Here is a 24411-nt window from a genome sequence, read left to right as displayed (position 1 = left end):
CAGTGGCACAATAGTCTGTGGGGCATAATAGAGGTTACAGGGGCCACAGTGGAGCCTTCAAGCTTTATTATTATACTCAGTGGTCTTTTCAGACACCAGAGTATAATAAATTGGAGCCCCAGGGGAGATGAGAAAACATAATAAACACTGTTACTCACCTCTCCAGGATCCGATGTTAAAGAGGACCTTTCATGGGTTTGGGCAAAGGCAGTTCTATATACCGCTGGAAAGCCGACAGTGCGCTGAATTCAGCGCGCTGTCAGCTTTCCTGATCTGTGCCGCAGGTGAAGAGTTTTCAGTGCCAGTATTGTAGCTCTTCAATGTCAGAAGGGCGTTCCTGACAGTCTGTCAGGAATGTCCTTCTTCCCAGCAGCGCCTATCGGCTGTACAGTGTGAGCGGGGAGGAACGCCCCCTCCCTCTGCTCACAGTGCTCGCCCATAGATGAGTATTATCAGGAGGGCAGGGGGCATTCCTCCCCGCTCACACAGTACAGTGCTATAGGCACTGCTGGGAAGAAGGACATTCCTGACAAACTGTCAGGAACGCCCTTCTGACTGTGAAGAGCTACGGTACCGGCACCGATAGCTCTTTACCCGGGGCACAGATCGGGAAAGCAGACAGTGCGCTGAATTCAGCACACTGTTGGCTTTTCAGCAGTATATAGACTGCATGTGCCCCAAACCCAAGCCTATATGGTACTGCTAGCATAGGCTTTGGGTCTATATGGTAATATACCAGACCACATGACGTCTGGGCATTACCATATAGGCCTGAAGCCAGCTAGGATTAACATCGGATTCCGGAAAGGTAAGTAACATTGTTTATTATGTTCCCTCACCTCCCCTGGGGCTCCGACTATTAGGCCGGGTTCACACGGAGTTACATGCCGCGAGATTTGGCACGTAGACGCTGCGTGACCCTTTGCGTGCCGTACACGCTCCCATTCATTTCAATGGGAGCGGGGAGCGTATGCGCCGCGCTAGTTTGCGGCCGTGAATAAATGCACGGCCGCAAACTAGCGCGGCGCATACGCTCCCCGCTCCCATTGAAATGAATGGGAGCGTGTACGGCACGCAAAGGGTCACGCGGCGTCTACGTGCCAAATCTCGCGGCACGTAACTCCGTGTGAACCCGGCCTTATACTCGGGGGTCTGAAAAGACGTCTACGCTGATACGTAGACGTCTGAACCAGCGCAAGGAGAGCGGCAGCTCACCTGCGCTGGTTCAAAGAAAAAAAATGTAAAAAAAGAAAAAAAATCGTCTGGGCTGCTTCCCCACTCCCGTGCTCCGCCTGAAGCGGGTGCTTCACCTCGGCTCATTAGAGGTGCGGCGCTGACTTTAGTACTATGACAGGACTAAGTGGGGTTTGAAACCTAATGGGATATGTATATGTAATGGGATATTGAACCTAGTGGGATATCTACCCTAGCGGGGTATCCCATATATGTAATGGGATACGAGACACCAATTTTGCAATGCTTTTTGGTTTATTCTGGGTTTAAAGTTCTATTTTGTTTGGGGGAGAGGGAATATCTTTTCTTATATATTGTTTCTTCTATACTCTTTATGGTTATTGTGCTTTTCCTTCTCACATCACAACCTTCTCAGTAGATACAGAAGCTTCGGCTCTCCTCTGCATGGACTCCCCCCACGATGTAGTATTCTCCCCGGCCTTATACACATTATTATTATGTGTCTCTGCTGGGATAGAACCTGTTACCAAATCCTCTGATGCTGTTTTTCCACATTACTGGGCATTAATTGTCTGCAATGCTGAATAACATGACGTAAAGCAGGAGCCTGGGAGAACCCTGCACCTCCAGTATTAGATACCGCTACTGTATACAGGGAAATACCAGATAACAACAACCTACTGCACCAGTCCTGGTACTGGGATTTACCTCTGCTATCATGGGAGTATACTAAGCCATACTGCCCACCGAAAGGGATTTCTAATGATGCTCATGGCAGATACTGTAAAAAATAAATAATTCAGGATGACATCTTTGCTTGTATTATAATTCTAAACTTTTTGAAAGACTTTTTGGACAAGCCCAGAAGTGGCAATAATAAAGGGATTCCACGGTTCCTGGTTGCTCAAACTAAGGCAAAAAGTCATGATTTTTTGGGAAAAAATTGACTGTCTGCCCATAAATGTGACTTTTGTATAGTAGGTTGACTGATGCAGATGCTGAGGCTGTGGAGTCAGTAGGTCAAACCATTGACTCCAACTCTACTATTTTTCCCACAACCCGACTCTGACTTTGACTCCTTTCTAAATGGCTGACATTCATGGTCAGACAGAAGTAGTAAAGCTCCTCTAATTCCTTCCATATTGCCTCCCTTGATGTGGACTGGTCCCCATTGGATCCTGACAAGATGTCTGCAACAGTCTCAGTTCCCTACCCCCAATGGCCCTTGAATGAGTCCAATCTGTAGGGAACACATCGATGTGACGTCATCAGCGATGGTCCCTCCAGGGGCAGGGAAGGGCAGAGGGGTTGTGTTGTAGACTTTCTGAAATGTGGCAACAATCTTGAATGGATTCTGACAATGGACTAGAATGGAGTATTAAAGGCAGCATGATGGAAGGGGAACACCAAGTGTCATAAATAGCCAAATTTTAGGATTGGACTGGAGGGTCTCTTTATGACTGACAATCTCAGTCTGATGTGCGCTGGAGTAAGACTTGGTGAGTCTTTTAACAGTCTTGGCGTGGTCAATAATCTAAGTTGGGCTGGTCCACCACAGTACCAGAGGATCCTCCGGTGGACCCGGGCTCAAACACAATAAAGATCAAGTATAAGACATCCAAATTTGAAGGGTAGAATGGTCTACTCCGTAAAGTCTGTTGCGTGGGCTCCCAGAATAATTTTATCTGATGGGTCCAGGGAACCGCAGTCTGACATTGGAAATAATCTTGGTTCATCAGGTTGGGTCTGTTTTTGGGGTGGGGTATATTTTGGGGTGGGCTACACACGCATCAGTCGGAACATTAAAACCATTGATAGGTAGGGTGGATAACATTGGTTATCTCATTATAATGGCAACTGTCAGCAAGGAAACAATCAGTCTTGAACTTGATATGTTGGAAACAGGAAAAATGGACATGTATAAGGATATGAGTGATATTGACAAGGGCCAAACTGTTATGGCGACACAGTGGGGTCTGAGTGTCTTCTGAATGCCAGGCCTGTGTAGTGGCTCAAGGGAGGACAAGCAACAGGTTTATGTACCCAATGATTATTTATGCACATGCGGAGCAAAGGCTAGCCCCTAAATCTGGCCTGATCCCACAAACAAGCTTTTTTGAGGAACATAACAAAAAGTTCAAAGTAATGATTTGTCCTCCAGATTTCCCAGGATGCAAAAACAAACCTGATTTATGGAGACCCCACCTTACAACATACAGTTAGGAATTGTCACTAACGTTTGGATGCCAGATACCACAGGACACCTTCAGAAGTCTAGTGGAGTCCATACCTTGATGGGTCATTGCTGTTTTGGCAATGCCGAAACAGAATTAGGCAGTTGCCCCATGAACAAAAATGTATGCCCTATTCAAGCAAGATTGCTTGGGGTCCCACCAATCAGACATGCCGATCAGAGTCCGGAGTGGAATCACACTGCAGATGGTCAACAACAGCTCCATTCATGGGGAAGGGGGGGGGGGGGACCTCATTTTTGTGATTGGTGGTGGTCCCAGCAGTGATCATATACCTCTCCTGGGAATAGGAGGTAAAACTTGTTTATTGGACCTCCCCACTATGGTCATGGTTAATCATATATGTCTATTTTCTTAAAAGTAGGCAATCTGAGGTTTGATATCTTCGGTCATTGGTTTGACTATACGGTGCCTTTATATCTTGCCTATACGTGTACTGATATAACATTTGACAATCTGTCAGTGATTGTCCTCATCTGTACAGACAAGAAGGGCTCATGAGATAAGTGGCCCCATGTCATCGCCCCCTTTGGTGGCTCTTGGTATCACTGGTGATTGATGCCGTTGTGCTCCATTTTTATACCTTTTTGTTAAGTACAGTCACTGCAGGGGACATAACATTGTGAGCTGTACTTCCATATCCCCATGCAGTTCTTTTCAATGTTTTAGTACAGGTTGTCATGATTTATAACAACTTCTTATTCCAACCGAGATTGTTGTCAAATGAATAATTCTGCAGCTTTTCATTGGCATTTAGTGCATGAACGTCTTATAAAATATGGTGGTAATGTACAACAATAGTGTCACATGGCTGTTTTTTTTTTTTTATAAAAACAGCGCTACACCAGTTTACAGGTTGTGTGTGGTACTGCAATTCAGTCTTGTTCATGTGTTTAGGGGGATCAGTGAAATAGGTCGTGACTCAAGGAGAATTTGGCCAACGACTATTTTATATCTATGGCCAGTGTAGTGTCACGGCTTTCATTATTACCGAGCCATGGCAGTAATGACAGACTCCATTGACTTAAAATGGATCCATTTGGCTTTTGCCAGGGTTTGAGGCCATTCACACGACTGAGATTCATTCATGAAACCTGGTCCATGGGTGTGCCTGTACAGGCCGCTAAATACGGTTTGCACACAGACCAGTTGAAGTGAATGGTCTCTGAACACTTAGACTATAGTTATAAAATAATTATTGGGCATGTTGGATTTCAGTATGTCCAATCATAAGTTCATCTGTGAGGTAAAGGAATGGGCACGGACCTATGTACTTCAGTAAACCCACGTGATTAGCCAATCCTGTCTTGCATGGACTCGAGAAAGGGGGTTTAATGGCCATATCAGTATTTGGTAAGTGGTTTTGGGGACTGTGTTGTGTCAAGACAATGATAGACACGTAGACAAGTAATGACAATGATAGACATGTAGACAAGTAATGACAATGATAGACACGTAGACAAGTAATGACAATGATAGACACGTAGACAAGTAATGACAATGATAGACACGTAGACAAGTAATGACAATGATAGACACGTAGACAAGTAATGACAATGATAGACACGTAGACAAGTAATGACAATGATAGACACGTAGACAAGTAATGACAATGATAGACATGTAGACAAGTAATGACAATGATAGACACGTAGACAAGTAATGACAATGATAGACATGTAGATAATTAATGACATTTGTTCTGTTATATTTGTTAATATTAACATGTACTGTATGGACAATAACTCTCTATGTTATCAAGGTTCAGCAAATAATGGGACTAGTGAAAGTGGGGCCACACTATATCCCATTACTGTCCTCATGTGTTACTAGGTGATATGGCGGTGTCAGACGTCACTTCGGAGACTATTGATAACCAACCTGATAAATTCCTTTACATCACGGCTGGCTCAATAAACCTGTTCCCATGTTATCAAGTACTTTGCACTTCTATAATGTAAAAGTTCATGCCCCAGACAATGCTAGATAAAATATTTTTCTGGGCTTATCAGTTGAAGATCTACCTTTAGGATTGGTTAGCAATTGAAGATCAGCTGGGGGTCTGACACCCAGGACCCCCCGAAGTCTGAGCCCCAGACATCACTACAACGTCCCAATTCTGCCGCAAGCTGCTATGCCATAAGTATATAATTTATAGCACATCATATAGTGACAAGTGACAGCAATGTATGTCCATCAATATGGAGTCCCACAACTTAAAGTGACAATATAAGTGGTCAGACATACCTAACTGGGGGTCACACCTTATTGGGGTACACAGCATGTCACAATGAAGCACAAACATATGTCCTACATTTTCATGGCATAACATAGCAACATGAACCAGGAGAGAGTCCAAGGAAACTGGCTCTAACAACCCACATTAATGTGAAAGATACAGTGCAAGTTCAGTATAGCAGTGGAGTACAGACAAACATCCGACGTGTTTGGGGTTGCAGGTTTTTTTTGTTGTTGAAGATTTTGCTGTTTGTTTTTTTTTAGCCAAAGCCAAGAATGGTTACAAAAGAAATGGGAAATGTATAGGAAGTTCTTATACTTCTACCTTCTGCTCAATCCACTTTTGGGTTTGGCTCAAAAAATCGCAAGCAAAATTTGCAACAAAAAGAGTTTACACACCGTGGAGCTACAGCCTGAAGCCTGGGATCTCTGGGATCATTAGTATAGGATGTTATTATTAGATTGGTTCAGATCTGACTCTAGGCACCTCCGCCAGTCGGTTGTGAGGGTTGCTTACCTTACGTTCCGTCTGCATATACCCTGTTTCCCCGAAAATAAGACAGTGTCTTATATTAATTTTTGCTCCCAAAGATGTGCCATGTCTTATTTTCAGGGGGTGTCTTATTTTTTTCAAAGAAGAATTCACATATATTGCTAAATATAAAAATTAACATTTATTAAATACTGTACAGTATAAAAATATTTTTATAGATTTGTAGAGCAGGCGATTTTGGACACAGGGATACTTAACATGTACGGTATGTGTTTCACAGTATTTACATACTTTTATATGTGTTCTAGGGAAAACGCCCGACTCCCGGGTGGCCGGCATAGTTAAAGACCGGAGGCATTAGCGCTGGATGTCTGCTGACACCAGCAGACACCAAGCGGCTATGGCGGCCGCCCGGCATAGTTAAACACCCGGCAGGATCCGAGTGTTTAACTATGCCGGCCACCCAACCATTGTCCAAGAGTCTGACCCCCACCAATCCTGATCTTAGAAAACTCTTCCTTTAGGATGGGTCATGCTACGTTCACATCTGCGTTGGAGTATCAGTTTGGAGACTTGAGTGTCGCAATGTGTGTCCAAAATCACTGGCTGAAAAATTCCTGCAAGTCCAACTTTTTTCTATCCAGCATTTTCATTTTTAAAGGATGTTAATGGGGTCTGTTTGGACTCTGTATGTAACCGTTGTTGTAACTGTCTGCCTATCGATTGTTCTAGTGCTCTGATGGACCAGAACAACGGAAAGGCCAATACCAATATAGGAAGCTCATAGGGTAAGTTCACACTGGGTTTTTTGGACACCCCAGGTTCCGGTCTAAAATATGGGTAGCTGCAGTGCACCGGCATCCAGTCACACACTCAGCTCCGGATTAGACCCAAATGAACGGGCCTAGTCGGGACGGAGTGTCTTCAGGCAAATGTTGCGAGGCGAATCTGCCTGAAAGAATGAGCCGGTCGCTTCTTTTTCCGGAAGCCAGAACAAACGGCTCCCGGAAAAAAGAACTGACAGGCTCCCATTGATTTCAATGGGAGCCGTCGTTTTAGTCAGGATTTTGAGACAGATACGACCTCAAAATCCTGACCAAAAAACCCTGTGTGAACTTACCCTTATATTTCTTCCTTCTGCTCAATCCACTCCTGGCTTTGACTAAAAAAAATGCACCAAAATATGCAACAAAAAAGCCTTAAAGTGTGTCCTATTTTATAGACCTAGACAGTGCGTAGTTACAAAATGCATAAGATGTACATCTGATACTACATATATATTAGGGAACTATTATTTACACCACTCCCCATATTCTGTCAAGGAGCTGCAGCCACAGGCCTGGACTCGTAAGACTAAGCCGAGACTGAAGAGCATGGCTGCTTTCAATGTTTAAGCCATAAGATGCGTCCTTTCATCCTCCAGGAATCAGGTTTTGGTGACGTGTACCTCTTATGTCCCCAGCCATTAATACACCCCGCTCTTTATTTGTATGCTGCGAGCTGTACTTAATGTAAATGAAGAAAGGCCTCGGCGGCGGATAGTAGCGCTTAACAAGTTGTTTTATTAAGACAGGTGTCGAGAGGCTCCAGGTCTTTACTGAATGTGTTGTGAGCACATAATGGACCATTAAATCAGGATAATGACCTCCCTGTGCCTGCAGAAAGCAATGGATGTAATGGGGAAGAAAATGCTGAGGTGCACATTACTGAGGTTGGGTCAGAGCGCTCTATAATGGTCTGACATTCTGCAGCAGTGTGTGTATTAAGCAGAATATTGCACAAGGAGCTCTGATCGACCATCACCTTTCCTTCCCTCCTTGGGAAAGGTCAGGCGCTTCTCGTAATTGTAAACATCTGTCTCTGCTCCCCCAGTGACTCCATGGCTGCGCATGTTGATAGAATGATGTGTTCTCGCTCTCATCATCTGGAATTGGAGCCATCTTCTATTTGCTTTTGTTTTAGGATCTGATTATCATAGCCTGGCATGCTGTGAAATTCTGCAAAAATGCCAGATCAGCAAAGTACGATGGGAGGGGATAAGGGGAGTCAAACCAGGAATGGCACTGACTGTGTCACTATGGTAATTTAACGTAGGTCTGTTTTGAAGCCATCTCTTCACTTTTGAACGTTCTTTCGGTAGGGTTTGTATACACTTGCTTCAGAGATCCAAGAAGTATAATGTACTTGGATCCTCCTCCAATCCCTTAAAGACATGAATACTCCGCTCAGTTAAGAGTGTATGTGTTCTGAATGGGGGCAGGGAAATAAGTCGCTGACGGACTCCTCTGGAGACAGCTTATTGCTGAACAAAAGGGTTCAGCACTTGCCAAACCTGATCTGCCCAACATGTACCATCAGCGGATAGTTGGGGGGGGCTGCCATTACATGGTACAACCTTGATATAATATATATATGGATACACTGACCGAGCATAGTAGAGCAGAGGCAGCATTGAGTTCAATTGTAAGCAGGGGTATAACTATAGAGGGTGCAGTGGTAGCCGTCACTATTGGGCCCTGGACCCTGAGCCCCCTCCCATGAAAAAATGCCTCTTTTCCAAATGGTACAAGGTAGGCAATGTTCCATTACAGACTTTGCTTTGGGGCCCAATTCCAATTGCAAATCCACAAGATCCATATGCCACTGAATTTTTGTAAAAAGCCTATGAGGAAGCACATGGTCACCTAAACAGCTGCTGTTAGTGTTGTCACCTATAAGCAAATATATAAAAACCAGTATCTGCGAATATATTGGCGAAGACATTACTCCGAGGCACGTCACACAGTCCTCTTCCACCAGGTTGCTGTCCAGTGCTGAATTTGTGCCCCCTTATGTAGTTATTAATACTACCGCTATTGCTGTGAACTAGGATTAATGCTGGGAAGACCAAGGAGATGGTGGTGGACTTTAGCAAACGGAGAAGTGCTCCGACCCTGGTGGAATCCAAGGAACATGTATTGAGATAGTCAGGACCTATAAGTATCTGGATGTGCTCCTCAATAATAAACTAGACTGGGCTGATCACCTGGAGGCGCCGCAATGAAAGGGTCACAGCAGGCTGTACCTGCTCAGAAGGCTGAGGGCCTTCGGAGTCCAGGGGATACTTTTTAGGGCCTTCTTCAACTCTGGTTGCTTCAGCCATCTTTTTCGGTGTGACTTGCTGGGGGAGCAGTATATCAACCAGGGACATAAATAGACTTGAAAGGCTGATCAGAAGGGCCAGCTCTGTCCTGGGGAGCCCCCTGGACCCAGTACAGGTGGTGGGTGACAGAAGGATACTGTTGGTGGTGACCTCCATGCAGGAGAACAAATCCCACCCCATGTATGGGACCTTGATGGGACTTGGCAGCACATTCTTTCCAACCGCGATCAGGCTGTATAATCTACATCAGACCAAGCGAAGATCACTCCGCTCAGAGAACTAATGATTATGACTATGAAGTCTTCCTTCTTTCTTCTTCTGTTCCTTAGCTGCTATGGACTCCTAGTATATCTTCTCTTCTCAGCATATGTGTGTCTACGTCTGTAATATATTACTGTGTATTATCATGTACCTGTATTATCATGCTGCTGTAACATGCTGAAATTTCCCCACTGTGGGACTATTAAAGGATTATCTTATCTTATCTTTATTATACATCTGACCAGTGAAAATTGCAGAGGAAAACATGTGGTGGGAGAGGCGTCCATATTGCTATCACTAGATGACTGTAGGCCTGCTGTGACTACTGGGGAATGGGTGGATTACTGTTGTGTGTGGGCGGGGGAGCTGCTGTTACCAGTGTGTGTAGGGCTCCCTGCTCTGAATGCTGGGGATGTTTTCCTCCTCTGATTAGTCCATATGGACATGTGTTTTTTTGACTATTGTGTTGGGGGACTGATGTGACTAGTAGGGGTTGCTATGAGTAGGAGGTAAATAGAGGGGTAGGCTGATATGACAAATGTGAAGATGGGCTGGACTGTTGACTTGAGAAATGGGTAGCTAACATGCTGGGAAAAGTTTCGATTACTAGAGGGGAGGGGTGTTATACTGTTCCAACCAAGGTTGTGGAGTCAGAGTCGTGGAGTTGGAATTCAGGCCAGTTGTGGGTGATGTCGGAAAAAATAAATTGAGCTTCAAAATAAAATGATTCATTTTTAATGATATTATTCAATTCTTGTTATTGTATAATTAAGTAGACCCATAATTTGTTAAGTATTTACTTTCATTGGAACTCACTCACTGGTTTCTTTAGGATTTCCTAAGTAGGAGTCGGAGTCAGACTTTGGAAAAATAGAAGTGTCGGAGTTGGTACTTTGTTCTACTGACTCCACAGCCCTGGGTGCAGCTACCATTGAAGCTCTGTTATCAGGGATGTAATTTGAGAGGGTGCAGAGGGAGCCGTCACATCAGGGCCCAGGAGCCTTAGGGGGGCCCATAAGCACTGGCATCAGTATTGTGATGGCAACTTCTATCTGTCCCATAAACCAAGGAGACCCACAAGTTACCCTAACCTCACTAAGGTGGATTAAACTCCTTAGCACCCGTAACCATCACTATAGGGATGAGGTAGGGGCCTTGGACAAAAGACTGCACCGGGGCCCACACGACTTTAGTTACTCCACGGTCTGTTATGATCACTGAGAGAACGTTTAGTTGCAAAACACTTTTTGGCTCTAAACAACAAGTCATTGCTGGCTCCTAGACATGTCCGGTCACAGGGATCCGGGACCCTGCTAAGACACTGTATATGTAACTCCATGCAGTTTTTTGCATTTGCTAGACGCTGTTATTGCCATGATGGTGTTTGCTTTCGCTGCTGCAGATTAGACAAATGAAAGTTGGTGCTGTTGAGATGAAAGTTGTGTTTCTTCTGACTGATCCTCTGGTTCTCACCACAGGTCTTATAACAATATCCATGCACCTGCCATGTTTGCCTTCCCTTCAAAGCTTTACATCTCACCAGCTGCTTATCTTTGAATTACAGACGCATGCCAAGTCTGCTGGAGTATTTAAGTTACTGCTGTAATTTCATGGGCATCCTTGCAGGACCACTATGCTCGTATAAAGACTATATTGCTTTCATTGAAGGCAGATCATATCAAGTGAAAGAAGCTGAAGTCAACGGAAAAGAAGACCTAAAATATGATCACAAGGAACCATCTCCTAATGTAAGAACTTGTTTTTCTGTCTATTCTGTGAGTTGGCACTTGTATATGCTCAGTGCATGAATTAGATGACTTTCACAATGTCTGCTGTGTATTAAAGGCCTGCACATGGATAGGTTAGGATCACCTGAATCAAATGGCGTTTTCTCCTTGTGAATCGGTTCTTCCATTGCCATTTTCGTTAATATGCAAATTAGATTTTTGGAAGGAATGAGGATGCCAATGAGCCCTTTGGAACAATGGCCAAGTCCCATATTTACCAAAAAGGCAGGATCTCATCAACATAGGCACTGATTTACTCCTTTGATCTAGGCGATCCTAACCTATCTGCAGGATCGGGATTACATGTTGGGTTCTGCTGACAGACTCCTATTAATATTGGCTAAAATATTGATGGCCTATTGTGGGGTAAACCATCACTCCAATGGCACCACCAATGCGTATAAGAATAGGCAGTGGTGCTCGCTTTAGAGCTGCAGTACCAGACGCAGAAGTGTCTATGTGGGCCTGGTATTGCAGATCAGCCTTTTACAATGAATGGGATTGAGAGTGCTTGTACTGCAGTACTCAAAAAACCCACACTCATATTTTATTTATTTTGCTTACTTATATAGCGCCATCATATTCCGCCGCGCTTTACAGCCATTCTCAGTCACTGTCCCATATAGGGCTCCCAATCTACGTTCCCTATTAGTATGTCTTTAGTGTGTGGGAGGAAACCGGAGTACCCAGAGGAAACCCACACAAACACGGGGAGAACATATAAACCCCTTGCAGATGTTGTCCTTGGTGTGATTTGATACTTTAGTGAAGGGACCTCAGACCTTAAAGAGGAACCACTGTCCCTTCATATTTCTAATCAATTGGGGTCCTGGAGCTGCCACCTATCTTACAAAAAATGTATAACCTGGAAAACCCATCTGAGGCCAAGGGGCCCCACGTAGTAGAATTTTACAGTTCTGGCAAAGTGGATGGGATTCTAGCTAATCCCATCCTCACATTGCATAAAAGAATCTGTAGTGGAAATGTATGTCAGTTATAGCTACAGGAACACCGGTGGTTTCCATATAGGTATAATCGAAGCAGAAAGTCTGCAGAGGAGAACTCCGTGGACTCTCTGTGAAAAGCGCTGCGGGAAAACCATGCCACAGCGCCTGTTATGTGGTCACATAGATGTGTTTTTTCGAATAACTTTTCATTGATTTTTGTTGTGTTCTATTATAAGTAGAGATGAGCGAGTACTATTTGAAACTCCCGTTTAGAATAGCACGCACCCATAGGAATTCATGGAAGTGGCCGGCACGCAGACTTTGCCAGCGGCCGGCCGCTTAACACTTGCGTGCCGGCTGCACCCATTCATTCCTATGGGTGCGTGCTATTCGAAACGGGAGTTTCAAATAGTACTCGCTCATCTCTAATTATAAGATATCACACTGCAGCAGATTAACCTATTACAGAAGTTCGGGTTAACCCTGCCGCAGCTGTGTATCTTAACTAATATAAATAATATCTATTAGCTAATATATAGTTACTTGCACAGGAAAACCGGATGACTTGCTGATCAGTGTGTGTGTGTGGGGGGGGTTTCAACCACTGGAGCCAACCCTAATGCTGAGAATGGGGTTGTTTCGAAGTGCAGCAATAGGCTCTCCCTAGAGTTCCCATTGAAATGAATGGATTGGGGGCTATGCATTTCCTACATCCGCCTCCATTCAAACTTGGGTGAAAAATACCACCATTCCCATGATTGGGGTTAAGCTCCCTACCAATCGACAAGTCATAACTTGTGACTGAAATACTCATTTAGCATTATTGCTACAAAACCAGTCTAGCAATTTAGAGGCCGGCATAGTATATGTGATGCTATGTGGTAGCGACACCACCTCTGGCATGTAAAGGGTTGATGTGTCTGACAGAGGTGATTTAGCTAACGACACAGACTAATTAATGAGGTTTTATTAAGAAAAAAGACTTAAATGAGTCAGACAGATTAGACAGCTCTGGCCATGAGTATCACTGTATATTGCTTGCAGCATTTAGAAATATCTTGTTCTAGAGGGACCCGGGAATAGGTAATTACAGTTCTGGCTGAGGTTTATTAGATTCTTACTAAAAAAGCAAGAAGAGGCAGGTCCATTGCTTCTTATTCATGGGAAAACTACTCTCAAGGGGGGCTATTTATCATCTGACCCTTTTTTTGGCCATATTTCTTGCAGGTGCGCCCTGGTTTTACTGCAGTGCCTATTTATAATGTCGATGCACCTCCTTGTTTTGCATGTATTTGTTTACATCTGCGTTTGGTAATCCGTTTGGGGAGTGCGCATGGTAACCCCCGAACAGAATACCAAACGCATTTGCAAGCGGTGAACAGTGAAAGCACACGGAACCCTATAAACTATAATGGGGTCCGTGTGCTTGCCGCGTGCTCCCCGCACGGATCATGCGGAAAGGAAAGTAGATTGTGAACTACTTTCTTGTCCGCATGATCCCTGCGGCGATCTGGGGGCAAGCACATGGACCCCATTATAGTCTATGGGGTCCGTGTGCTTTATCTGTACAGCGCTTGCAGTTGCATTCGGTATTCCGTTTGGCGGGGGGGCGGGTGTCCTTATGCGGACTCCCCCAGATGAAATACGAACGCTGATGTGAATGAGGCCTTAGCCTTAAAGGGTTTACGTATTGAAGACCTTTCCTGAGTGTGCAGACCTCAGTGTCAAACCAGTAAGTGTTGATGTTTGGCTGTGTTCACACTAGCGCCATAGCTTACGTTCATGCGATATAATGATGTCTGTCATGTTGTCAGTCTTGGATCTCCGCTGCAGATTCGGGGTTGAAAAACACATACAATTAGGCAAGCTTGCTAGATATCAGGCACAGATACGTTTATCTGAAAGTGTATAAATCCTTGGGAAGAAATTCAGTATTACTGCACCCTCCGCTGTTACCCCTGCTGAAGACTGAAAGGTCCTCATCTTCACCTACCGGAGATTCAACAAACACTTTGACTCCTGAAGTAGCTCCATCCTTAGGCGATCTAGGAAAGCACAGCTTGTCTGACTGATGTCTCCTCTGCACAGATCTGTAGGATAACTGCTATTCTTGTGGGTAGACAGGAGATCAATCATTCATGAATAATGTGGAAGACATAAGCTGTCAGCACAGAGAAGCAAAGAACATGTTAGCGTGCGGATAGAAGAAGACGAAAGCTTCTCACGCTGTTTTCTGGGATATATGAAACATTCTACCAAGATGCCGACTAGTATTATCAAACTAATGGAGACCTAAGCCTGGCACATGGAGACGGACAGAGTCAGTTTCAGGGGTTGTAAACATGGAATATGCTCATAGCCCCCAGAAACTGGAGATCTAGTATTGTTCAGGAGTCTACGGTGAGGATGCAGTATTATATGGGAAAGGTATGACCGTATCAGACTCTATTCAGATCACATTTTTTTACATTTGCTTGTACATCCGTTTAATGGATGCAAAAAGCAGATGCTAACAGATGGCCATCCGTTTACATAGACATCACCAACATAGGATGAGAGCAACGGACACTGAGGCTAAGGTCCCACGTAGCGAGCTACAACCAAAAAATGCTACAGAAAAGACCACAGCGGAAACGCAGCATGTTTCTTTTTTTTGGGTGCATTCACACGGGGTAACGTGCCACGTGACCTGGCACGTATAAGCCATTCGAGATTTTGCGGGCTGTATACGCTCCCATTGATTTCAATGGGAGCGTGGATCGTAAACGCTGCATTATTTTGCGGCCGTGATTTTGCGGCCGCAAAATAACGCGGCGTTTACGATCCACGCTCCCATTGAAATCAATGGGAGCGTATACGGCCCGCAAAATCTCACACGGTGTATACGTGCCAGGTCACGCGGTACGTTACTCTGTGTGAATGCACCCTTCCTCTGCAAACTCTCTTACCCTATAATACCTATATTGAAAACACTAGCGTTACCATAAGTATAATTGACATGCTGCAATTTACAAAAGCACATCCATTTATGTGAAAACGCAGCGTTTCCTTGGTGGATGTTTTATTCTGCACTGTGTAGATGGGATTATCCAGAATCCCATTCACTTTGCAGGTAGTGTAAGGCTGAAGCACCACATTGCGGAAACACAGCTTTTTTTGTTGCAGATTTTGTTGCGTTTTTTTGAGCCAAAGCCAGGAGTGGATTGAGCAGAAGGGATAAGTATAACAATTTCCTTACATCTCCCATTCCTTTTATAGCCACTCCTGACTTTAGCTGAAAAACAGCAACAAAATCTGCAACAAAAAAAGCTGCGTTTCCGCAACGTGGGGCTTCAGCCTAAATGCGTAATTTTTGCAACGTTGGGCCCTGGCCTAATTGTAGAACATAGATGGAGCACCCACTGTCTACATGCAGGACTTTTTCTACCGTTACGAAAGTCAACAAACACGATAGAAGAAATGGGAACGGGCACAGATGGAGGAGACTCCATCTATGCCCGCCAAAATCCGCTCCCATCCTACGAGAGCAGTGGACACTCACAATAGTAGTGTGAATGCCCTATGATGTGCAGTATTATACTGGCGCTATATGATGGCAGGGCTAAGGTTATGAAAACCATTGTTTATAAACAGGGCTTCGCTATTCTTGTTGGCCTGGTCCCCATTTTATGAGACAGAGTTTAACAGACGTCCCTGCACAGATTCTCACTTGTACTGTTTATATCCCTCAGATCAGACTCTGTAATCCTAGAATATATTGTTTATCATGGGTGTCCTCGCTCACAAGGGTATTTTCCACTGCTCACGTACTATATCACATCAGCGCAGCAGACTTGCCCGCACATGCATGCACAATTATAACAAGTACATCCTCATTTTTTCCCAACACACCCTGGAAAATCCACCATTAGATCATTATCTCAGTCCTGACTGCTTTGTTTCTGGCTCATAACCAAGACGCTTAGACCTGGTCTGAAAGTAGTGAGGGGAGATTTTAGGGCATTCTTCTTAGACCCCACTATTGTAGAAACAACAGTAGGGTCATGTCATATAAGAGATATTTTTAGATAGTTTGGCCACTACCAGTGTCAATGGGCAATAAAAAATAGACAGCAATTGAAAACAAGCAATATTGGTTTTACCGCAAAAGTTTAACACGCTGTTAAACTTAGGACAACTAGGGGCCTGTAAATGTTATCATTTGCAGATCTTAGTGACTCCGACTACTCACTTTTTTGTTTAAGTAGATTGTGAGACCCATATAGGGATCAAAATGTATATTTATTTTCCTATCATTATGTCTTTGTAGAAAAGGAGGAAATACTTGCAAAAACGGGGAGAACATACAAACTCCTTGCAGATGTTGTTCCTGGTGAGATTCGAACCCAGTGCTGCAAGGCTGCAATGCTAACCACTGAGCCACCATGTTGCCCACCTTGTAATTTCAATGTTGAGCAATGAACATACACTGCTGCGTCCTGAACAGTGCTTGGTACTGCAGCTTTGTCCCATCTGGAGCATTACAAAAACGTGTCCTCTTCAGAGCCAGTCATTCACGTCCACAAGACCATCTCTCCTCCTGCATTTGTCAGGATTGTCACAAACGTTTAGAAACTTTGGATTGTCTCTGCCCAAAAGGTGGTAAGGCTTATTCAAACTCTACCCAAAAGTGGGCATTCGCTTTCCGTTTGGGGCGACCCTGGGGCAAGGCTTCAATGCTCAGATCATTGTTAGTAGATCACTATAAATTGTAGGATCCAGATTCTACAGGTAGAAAGTAGAGAGAAGGGACAGGAAGAAGAGAACAGGAACATTTCCTTGAAGCCTGGGTGACTCTGTGACTAGATGCTTGTGCCATAGCAAGTGTCAGAGTGATAAGATGATTCTGGGGGTTCACCCTCCAACATCCCCTAGAAAATTGATCAAAGCACCCTTCAAACTGGGTACTGCTGGATCTACTAGAGGATCCTCTAGGACTCTGGTGGACCATAGCTGCCATAATTGGCTACTGCAACTACTGTGTGGACTGGGCTACAAGCTGGGGAATAGGTCAGAGCCATAACAGGCTGTAAGGAAATCTATCACATAACCGATTAGGCTATGTTCACATTCATGCCAGAGTCTCCATTGCAATGTCCGCCTGAAATCGTCCGACGACAAGGTCCTGCACATACAACTGTTTTGGCCACTGCTTGCAGTTTATAAACAATGGATCCCATTATACTCAATGGGGTCTGCCTGTCCGTTGTCCTGGTCCTCTGAGGGACCAGAATAACAGACTACTGACTCTAGTCTCAGCTGTATTCAATGCGTCCTTGTTCAGTATGCCAAAGCGATGGATGCTCTGGAACAGAGTTTTATGGCCGCCATAAATTTCTAAACCAGATATCACTTCTGTGTACTTACCTTGTGTGGATTTGTGATAACCTTTAGTACAGTACATTGAGTTTATCAGTAACCCAGAGGTGTACTGTACTCTCCAGTATGCCAAATGTCACATCACAGTAACTACTATTGTCATAAAGATATGACTGTAATTATGAAGATTTCCTTCGATTGTCATATGACCGCCATTTTATTCCCTATCTACGTAAATCCGCTGTGTAACCCGCCTGCACAACCTCCACTAACTTCAATGGCTTTAGGGCTTATTCACATGACCATTGTTCATCCCTATGTGCGGTCTGTGTCTGATGGGACTACATTATAGTGAATGCCAGCTTACACACTTCAGTTTTTCCATGTGGACCCAAAAACTTTGTCAAAAAATTGCAATGTTCCCTATTCCGGTGTGTCCAGAATAATACATGTCAATGTAAAGTCTGCAAGGCGACAAAACATGGAGCTGCACATTTTTTCTTCATCTACGTTTTGTGGAGGTGTCATGGATGGTAAAAACACAGCGGTGTGTATAAGTCCTAAGGGTTCATCCACATGACAGGATTCATTGGCCGCGTGCTAACCATCGTATTGGTGGCCCCATACATGTTACTGGCTCTATTCACACAACCAGTCCTCGTGAGCGATCCAATAACAAGTAGACTGAGCTTTTTCATGGGCCAAGTTCCTCAAAAGAGTCACGTCTATGAGGGACTTGTGAAATCGGAATACCCTCGAGTGTGCGCTTGGCCGTGACAAAAGTACATGTGAAAATTTTTACCACTGAGCCATTGTTCTGATCCTAGAGAAGCCATGATGGCTCTGACTTATCTGTGTACAAAAGGATCCAAAAGAGTCCTCTTGGATCCCATTGACCTAATAGTTATCTAGGATTTCCATTATTTCCACTCCAACGAAAGTGCCACAAATCTACAACAAAACGCATCATGGAAATAGGAAACGTGGGCATAGTCTTGTCCATAGTGCTTTGTTCATTGCACCGGTGGGCAGCATGGCGTCCTGGCAACCTGAAGGTTTTAGGTCCTGAGGCGAAATCTGCAACATGGCTCCCTCCTGTCATGTACTAGTTATGTGGCAGAAGGGTCATTATTAGAGATGAGCGAACACTAAAATGTTCGAGGTTCGAAATTCGATTCGAACAGCCGCTCAATGTTCGTGTGTTCGAACGGGTTTCGAACCCCATTATAGTCTATGGGGAACAGATACTCGTTAAGGGGGAAACCCAAATCCGTGTCTGGAGGGTCACCAAGTCCACTAAGACAACCCAGGAAATGATGCCAACACCTCTGGAATGACACTGGGACAGCAGGGGAAGCATGTCTGGGGGCATCTAACACACCAAAGACCCTCTATTACCCCAACATCACAGCCTAACAACTACACACTTTACACACTCAATACCACCTCTCTGACAGTAGGAAAACACCTTGAAACATGTGTATTTGGCACTTGCAGTGAGGAGAGCTTGTCACCAGCAGTGAATTTGGCCCTTGTAGTAAGTTGAGGTTGGCACCAACATTTGTTTTGAAAATCAGGGTGGATTGAGCCTCTAACCAGCAGAGTTTGGGCAAATTCATGGTGGAGGGAGCCTCTAAAAACCCCAGTTTGGACCAATTCATGGTGGAGGGAGCCTCTAACCAGCCCAGTTTGGGCAAATTCATGGTGGAGGGAGCCTCTAACCAGCCCAGTTTGGACCAATTCATGGTGGAGGGAGCCTCTAACCAGCCCAGTTTGGACCAATTAATGGTGGAGGGAGCCTCTAAACAGCCAAGTTTTGGGAAATTCATGGTGGAGGGAGCCTCTAAAAAACCCAGTTTGGACCAATTCATGGTGGAGGGAGCCTCTAAACAGCAGAGTTGTGGGAAATCAGGGTGGAGGGAGCCTCTAACCAGCAGAGTTGTGGGAAATCAGGGTGGAGGGAGCCTCTAACCAGCAGAGTTGTGGGAAATCAGGGTGGAGGGAGCCTCTAACCAGCAGAGTTGTGGGAAATCAGGGTGGAGGGAGCCTCTAACCAGCAGAGTTGGGGGAAATCAGGGTGGAGGGAGCCTCTAACCAGCAGAGTTGGGGGAAATCAGGGTGGAGGGAGCCTCTAACCAGCAGAGTTTGGACCAATTCATGGTGGAGGGAGCCTCTAAAAAACCCAGTTTGGACCAATTCATGGTGGAGGGAGCCTCTAAACAGCCCAGTTTGGGCAAATTCATGGTGGAGGGAGCCTCTAACCAGCCCAGTTTGGACCAATTCATGGTGGAGGGAGCCTCTAAACAGCCAAGTTTTGGGAAATTCATGGTGGAGGGAGCCTCTAAAAAACCCAGTTTGGACCAATTCATGGTGGAGGGAGCCTCTAAACAGCCCAGTTTGGACCAATTCATGGTGGAGGGAGCCTCTAACCAGCAGAGTTGTGGGAAAACAGGGTGGAGGGAGCCTCTAACCAGCAGAGTTGGTGGAAATCAGGGTGGAGGGAGCCTCTAACCAGCAGAGTTGTGGGAAAGCAGGGTGGAGGGAGCCTCTAAAAAACCCAGTTTGGACCAATTCATGGTGGAGGGAGCCTCTAAACAGCCCAGTTTGGACCAATTCATGGTGGAGGGAGCCTCTAACCAGCAGAGTTGGGGGAAATCAGGGTGGAGGGAGCCTCTAACCAGCAGAGTTGTGGGAAAGCAGGGTGGAGGGAGCCTCTAACCATCAGAGTTGTGGGAAAGCAGGGTGGAGGGAGCCTCTAACCAGCAGAGTTGTGGGAAAGCAGGGTGGAGGGAGCCTCTAACCAGCAGAGTTGGTGGAAATCAGGGTGGAGGGAGCCTCTAACCAGCAGAGTTGGGGGAAATCAGGGTGGAGGGAGCCTCTAACCAGCAGAGTTGGGGGAAATCAGGGTGGAGGGAGCCTAGTATTAGCAGAATTGTGCAACGCTTATGGTGGATGAGTATGAGGATGCGGAGGAATTGGAGAGGTTGAGTACAGACATGGAGTTTCATGTTGGGGTGCTTTACACAGGTGGGCACAAAAATGAAGGCTCTATCCAGTGGTGGTTCATTTTTATCAAAGTGAGCCGGTCGGCACTCTCAGCTGACAGACGGGTGCGCTTGTCAGTGATGATGCCACCGGCTGCACTGAACACCCTCTCAGATAGGACGCTGGCGGCAGGACAGGACAGCACCTCCAAGGCATATAGGGCAAGTTCAAGCCACAGGTCCAACTTCGACACCCAATACGTGTAGGGCGCAGAGGGGTCGGAGAGGACAGGGCTGTGGTCGGAAAGGTATTCCCGCAACATGCGCCTATACTTCTCACGCCTGGTGACACTAGGACCCTCCGTGGCGGCACTTTGGCGAGGGGGTGCCATCAAGGTGTCCCAGACCTTAGACAGTGTGCCCCTCGTTTGTGTGGACCGGTGAGAACTTGGTCGCCTACTGGAGGAACTGCCCTCCCTGCTGCCAACGTCACATGCTGGAAACATCTCCATCATATTCTGCACCAATTGCCTGTGGCAAGCATTGATGCGATTGGCCCTCCCCTCTACCGGAATAAAAGACGAGATGTTGTTTTTATACCGGGGGTCAAGGATAGCAAAGATCCAGTACTGGTTGTCCTCCATGATTTTGACAATACGCTTGTCGGTTGTAAAGCACCCCAACATGAACTCAGCCATGTCTGCCACAGTGTTAGTTGGCATGACTCCTCTGGCCCCACCGGAAAGTTCAATCTCCATTTCCTCCTCATCCTCCATGTCTACCCATCCGCGCTGCAACAATGGGACGATTCGAAGTTGCCCGGAAGCCTCCTGTATCACCATCACATCATCGGACAACTCTTCTTCCTCCTCCTCCTCCTCCTCCTCCTCCATCATTAAACGCGATGAAGCGGACAGATGTGTGGACCTACTCTCCAGCTGTGACGGATCGGATGCTATCCCTAACTCCTCTGTGTGATCTGAGTTATCCCTGATGTCAATCAGGGATTCTCTCAGAACACACAAGAGCGGGATTGTAAGGCTCACCATCGCATCCTCAGAGCTCACCCTCCTTGTGGACTCCTCAAAGACCCGTAGGATGTCACAAAGGTCTCTCATCCATGGCCACTCATGGATGTGAAACTGAGGCAGCTGACTTTGTGGCACCCTAGGGTTTTGTAGCTGGTATTCCATCAAAGGTCTCTGCTGCTCAACCACTCTATTCAACATCTGAAACGTTGAGTTCCAGCGTGTGGGGACGTCGCACAAAAGCCGGTGTTGTGGCACATGCAGGCGTTGCTGGAGAGATTTTAAGCTAGCAGCGGCTACTGTCGACTTGCGAAAGTGGGCGCACATGCGCCGCACTTTCACCAGTAGCTCTGGAACATTGGGGTAGCTCTTTAGGAAACGTTGCACCACTAGGTTGAAGACGTGGGCCAGGCATGGAACATGTTGGAGTCCGGCAAGCTCCAGAGCTGCTACCAGGTTCCGGCCGTTATCACAAACGACCATGCCTGGGCCCAGGTGCAGCGGCTCAAACCATATTGCCGTCTCATCGAGGAGGGCATCCCTCACCTTGGAGGCAGTGTGCTGTCTGTCCCCCAAGCTGATCAGCTTCAGCACAGCCTGCTGACGTCTACCAACGCCAGTGCTGCAACGTTTCCAACTCGTAGCTGGGGTCAATCTAACAGCGGAGGAGGAGGCGGTGGCGGAGGAGGAGGCGGTGGCGGAGGAGGAGGCGGTAGAGGAGGAGGAGGAGGGGGGTGTTCTTCTCGTGTCCCTGCCAGGAATGTTAGGCGGGGAGACGAGGTACACCGGGCCAGTTTGGGAAGCAGTCCCAGCCTCAACTACATTCACCCAGTGTGCCGTCAGTGAAATGTAGCGTCCCTGTCCGCATGCACTTGTCCACGCGTCGGTGGTCAAGTGGACCTTTGTGCAAAGCGCGGAACTAAGGGCCCGCCTGATGTTGAGTGACACGTGCTGGTGCAAGGCGGGGACGGCACACCGGGAGAAGTAGTGACGGCTAGGGACGGCATAGCGAGGTGCCGCAGTTGCCATCAGGTCCAGGAAGGCGGGAGTTTCAACAAGCCGGAACGCCAACATCTCCTGGGCCAGCAGTTTAGCGATGTTGGCGTTCAAGGCTTGCGCGTGTGGGTGGTTAGCAGTGTATTTCTGCCGCCGCTCCAATGTCTGAGAGATGGTGGGTTGTTGTAAAGAAGCGCCTGATGGTGCCTTTGATGGTGCAGGAGAAGGAGATAAGACAGGAACAGGGGAGGATGAGGAAGAAGTCAACAAAGTGGCGGAGGCAGATGAAGTGGTGTCCTGGCTCGTCCTCTGGAGTGCATCGCCAGCACAGTCAGCAGTGGCAGTGGCAGAGGCAGTGGCAGTGGCGTGAACGGCAGGCGGCCTTTGTCCTGCCGTTGCTGCCTGCCACTGATTCCAGTGCTTGGATTCCAAATGACGGCGCATTGAAGTGGTGGAAAGGTTGCTCTTCTCAGAGCCCCTAATCAATTTCGAGAGGCAAATTGTGCAGACAACACTATATCTGTCCTCGGCGCATTCCTTGAAAAAACTCCACACCTTCGAGAAACGTGCCCTCGAGGTGGGAGTTTTTCGGGGCTGGGTACGAACTGGAACATCTTGGGAGATTCCGGGTGTGGCCTGGCTTCGCCTAAGCTGCTGACCTCTGCCTCTGCCTCTAGCTACCCTTTTTGGTGCTGCACCTGCCTCAACATCCACACTACTTTCCCCGCTTGACATCCCCCCTGTCCAGGTCGGGTCAGTGTCCTCATCATCCACCACTTCCTCTTCCAACTCCTGTCTCATCTCCTCCTCCCGCACAATGCGCCGGTCAACTGGATGCCCTGACGGCAACTGCGTCACATCATCGTCGATGAGGGTGGGTTGCTGGTCATCCACCACCAAATCGAACGGAGATGGAGGAGACTCTAGTGTTTGAGCATCTGGACACAGATGCTCCTCTGTTAGGTTCGTGGAATCGTGACGTGGAGGGACAGGTTGAGGGACAATGAAAGGAGCGGAGAACAGCTCTGGGGAGCAGGGACAGTTGGGGTTATTGTTCTGTGAAGCTTGGGAATTTTGGGAGGAAGGAGGACAAGACTGTTGGGTAATAGGAGGAGAGGAGGCAGAGTCTGACTGGCTGCTGGACAATGTGCTGTAAGCGTTCTCTGACAGCCATTGCAAGACCTGTTCCTGGTTCTCGGGCCTACTAAGGTTTGTACCCTGCAGTTTAGTTAATGTGGCAAGCAACCCTGGCACTGTGGAGTGGCGCAATGCTTGCTGCCCCACAGGAGTAGGCACGGGACGCCCTGTGGCTTCACTGCTACCTTGCTCCCCAGAACCATTCCCCCGACCTCGCCCACGGCCTCGTCCACGTCCCTTTCCGGGAGCCTTGCGCATTTTGAATTCCCAGTTAGAAATTGGCACTATATACCAGTAGCAAAAATTGTGGGTGTACGTAACCCCAATATATTCTTTGAATTCCCAGTCAGACAATGGCACTATATACCAGTAGCAAGAAATGAGGGTATTTATAACCCCAATATATTCTTTGAATTACCAGTCAGAAACTGGCACTATATACCAGTAGCAAGAAATGAGGGTATTTGTAACCCCAATATATTCTTTGAATTCCCAGTCAGAAACTGGCACTATATGGCAGTAGCAAGAAATGAGGGTATTTGTAACCCCAATATATTCTTTGAATTCCCAGTCAGACAATGGCACTATATACCA

The 24411-nt window shown here is 46.4% G+C and overlaps 1 protein-coding gene across 1 annotated transcript in view; it reads left to right on the top strand.

The window, feature by feature from the left end:
- The window catches only part of MBOAT2 (membrane bound glycerophospholipid O-acyltransferase 2), a 176296-nt gene that overhangs the window by 122029 nt on the left and 29856 nt on the right, over positions 1-24411 (top strand). The window contains exon 7 of the mRNA XM_075269113.1: positions 11145-11328. Coding sequence (XP_075125214.1) covers positions 11145-11328 — 184 coding nt within the window. The remainder of the gene's footprint in view (positions 1-11144; positions 11329-24411) is intronic.

Source organism: Leptodactylus fuscus, chromosome 3 (genome assembly GCF_031893055.1).
Source record: "Leptodactylus fuscus isolate aLepFus1 chromosome 3, aLepFus1.hap2, whole genome shotgun sequence".
In the NCBI taxonomy this organism is placed as follows: domain Eukaryota; kingdom Metazoa; phylum Chordata; class Amphibia; order Anura; family Leptodactylidae; genus Leptodactylus; species Leptodactylus fuscus.
Note: the sequence above shows the minus strand (reverse complement) of the source record. Positions and strands in the feature narration are given on the sequence as shown.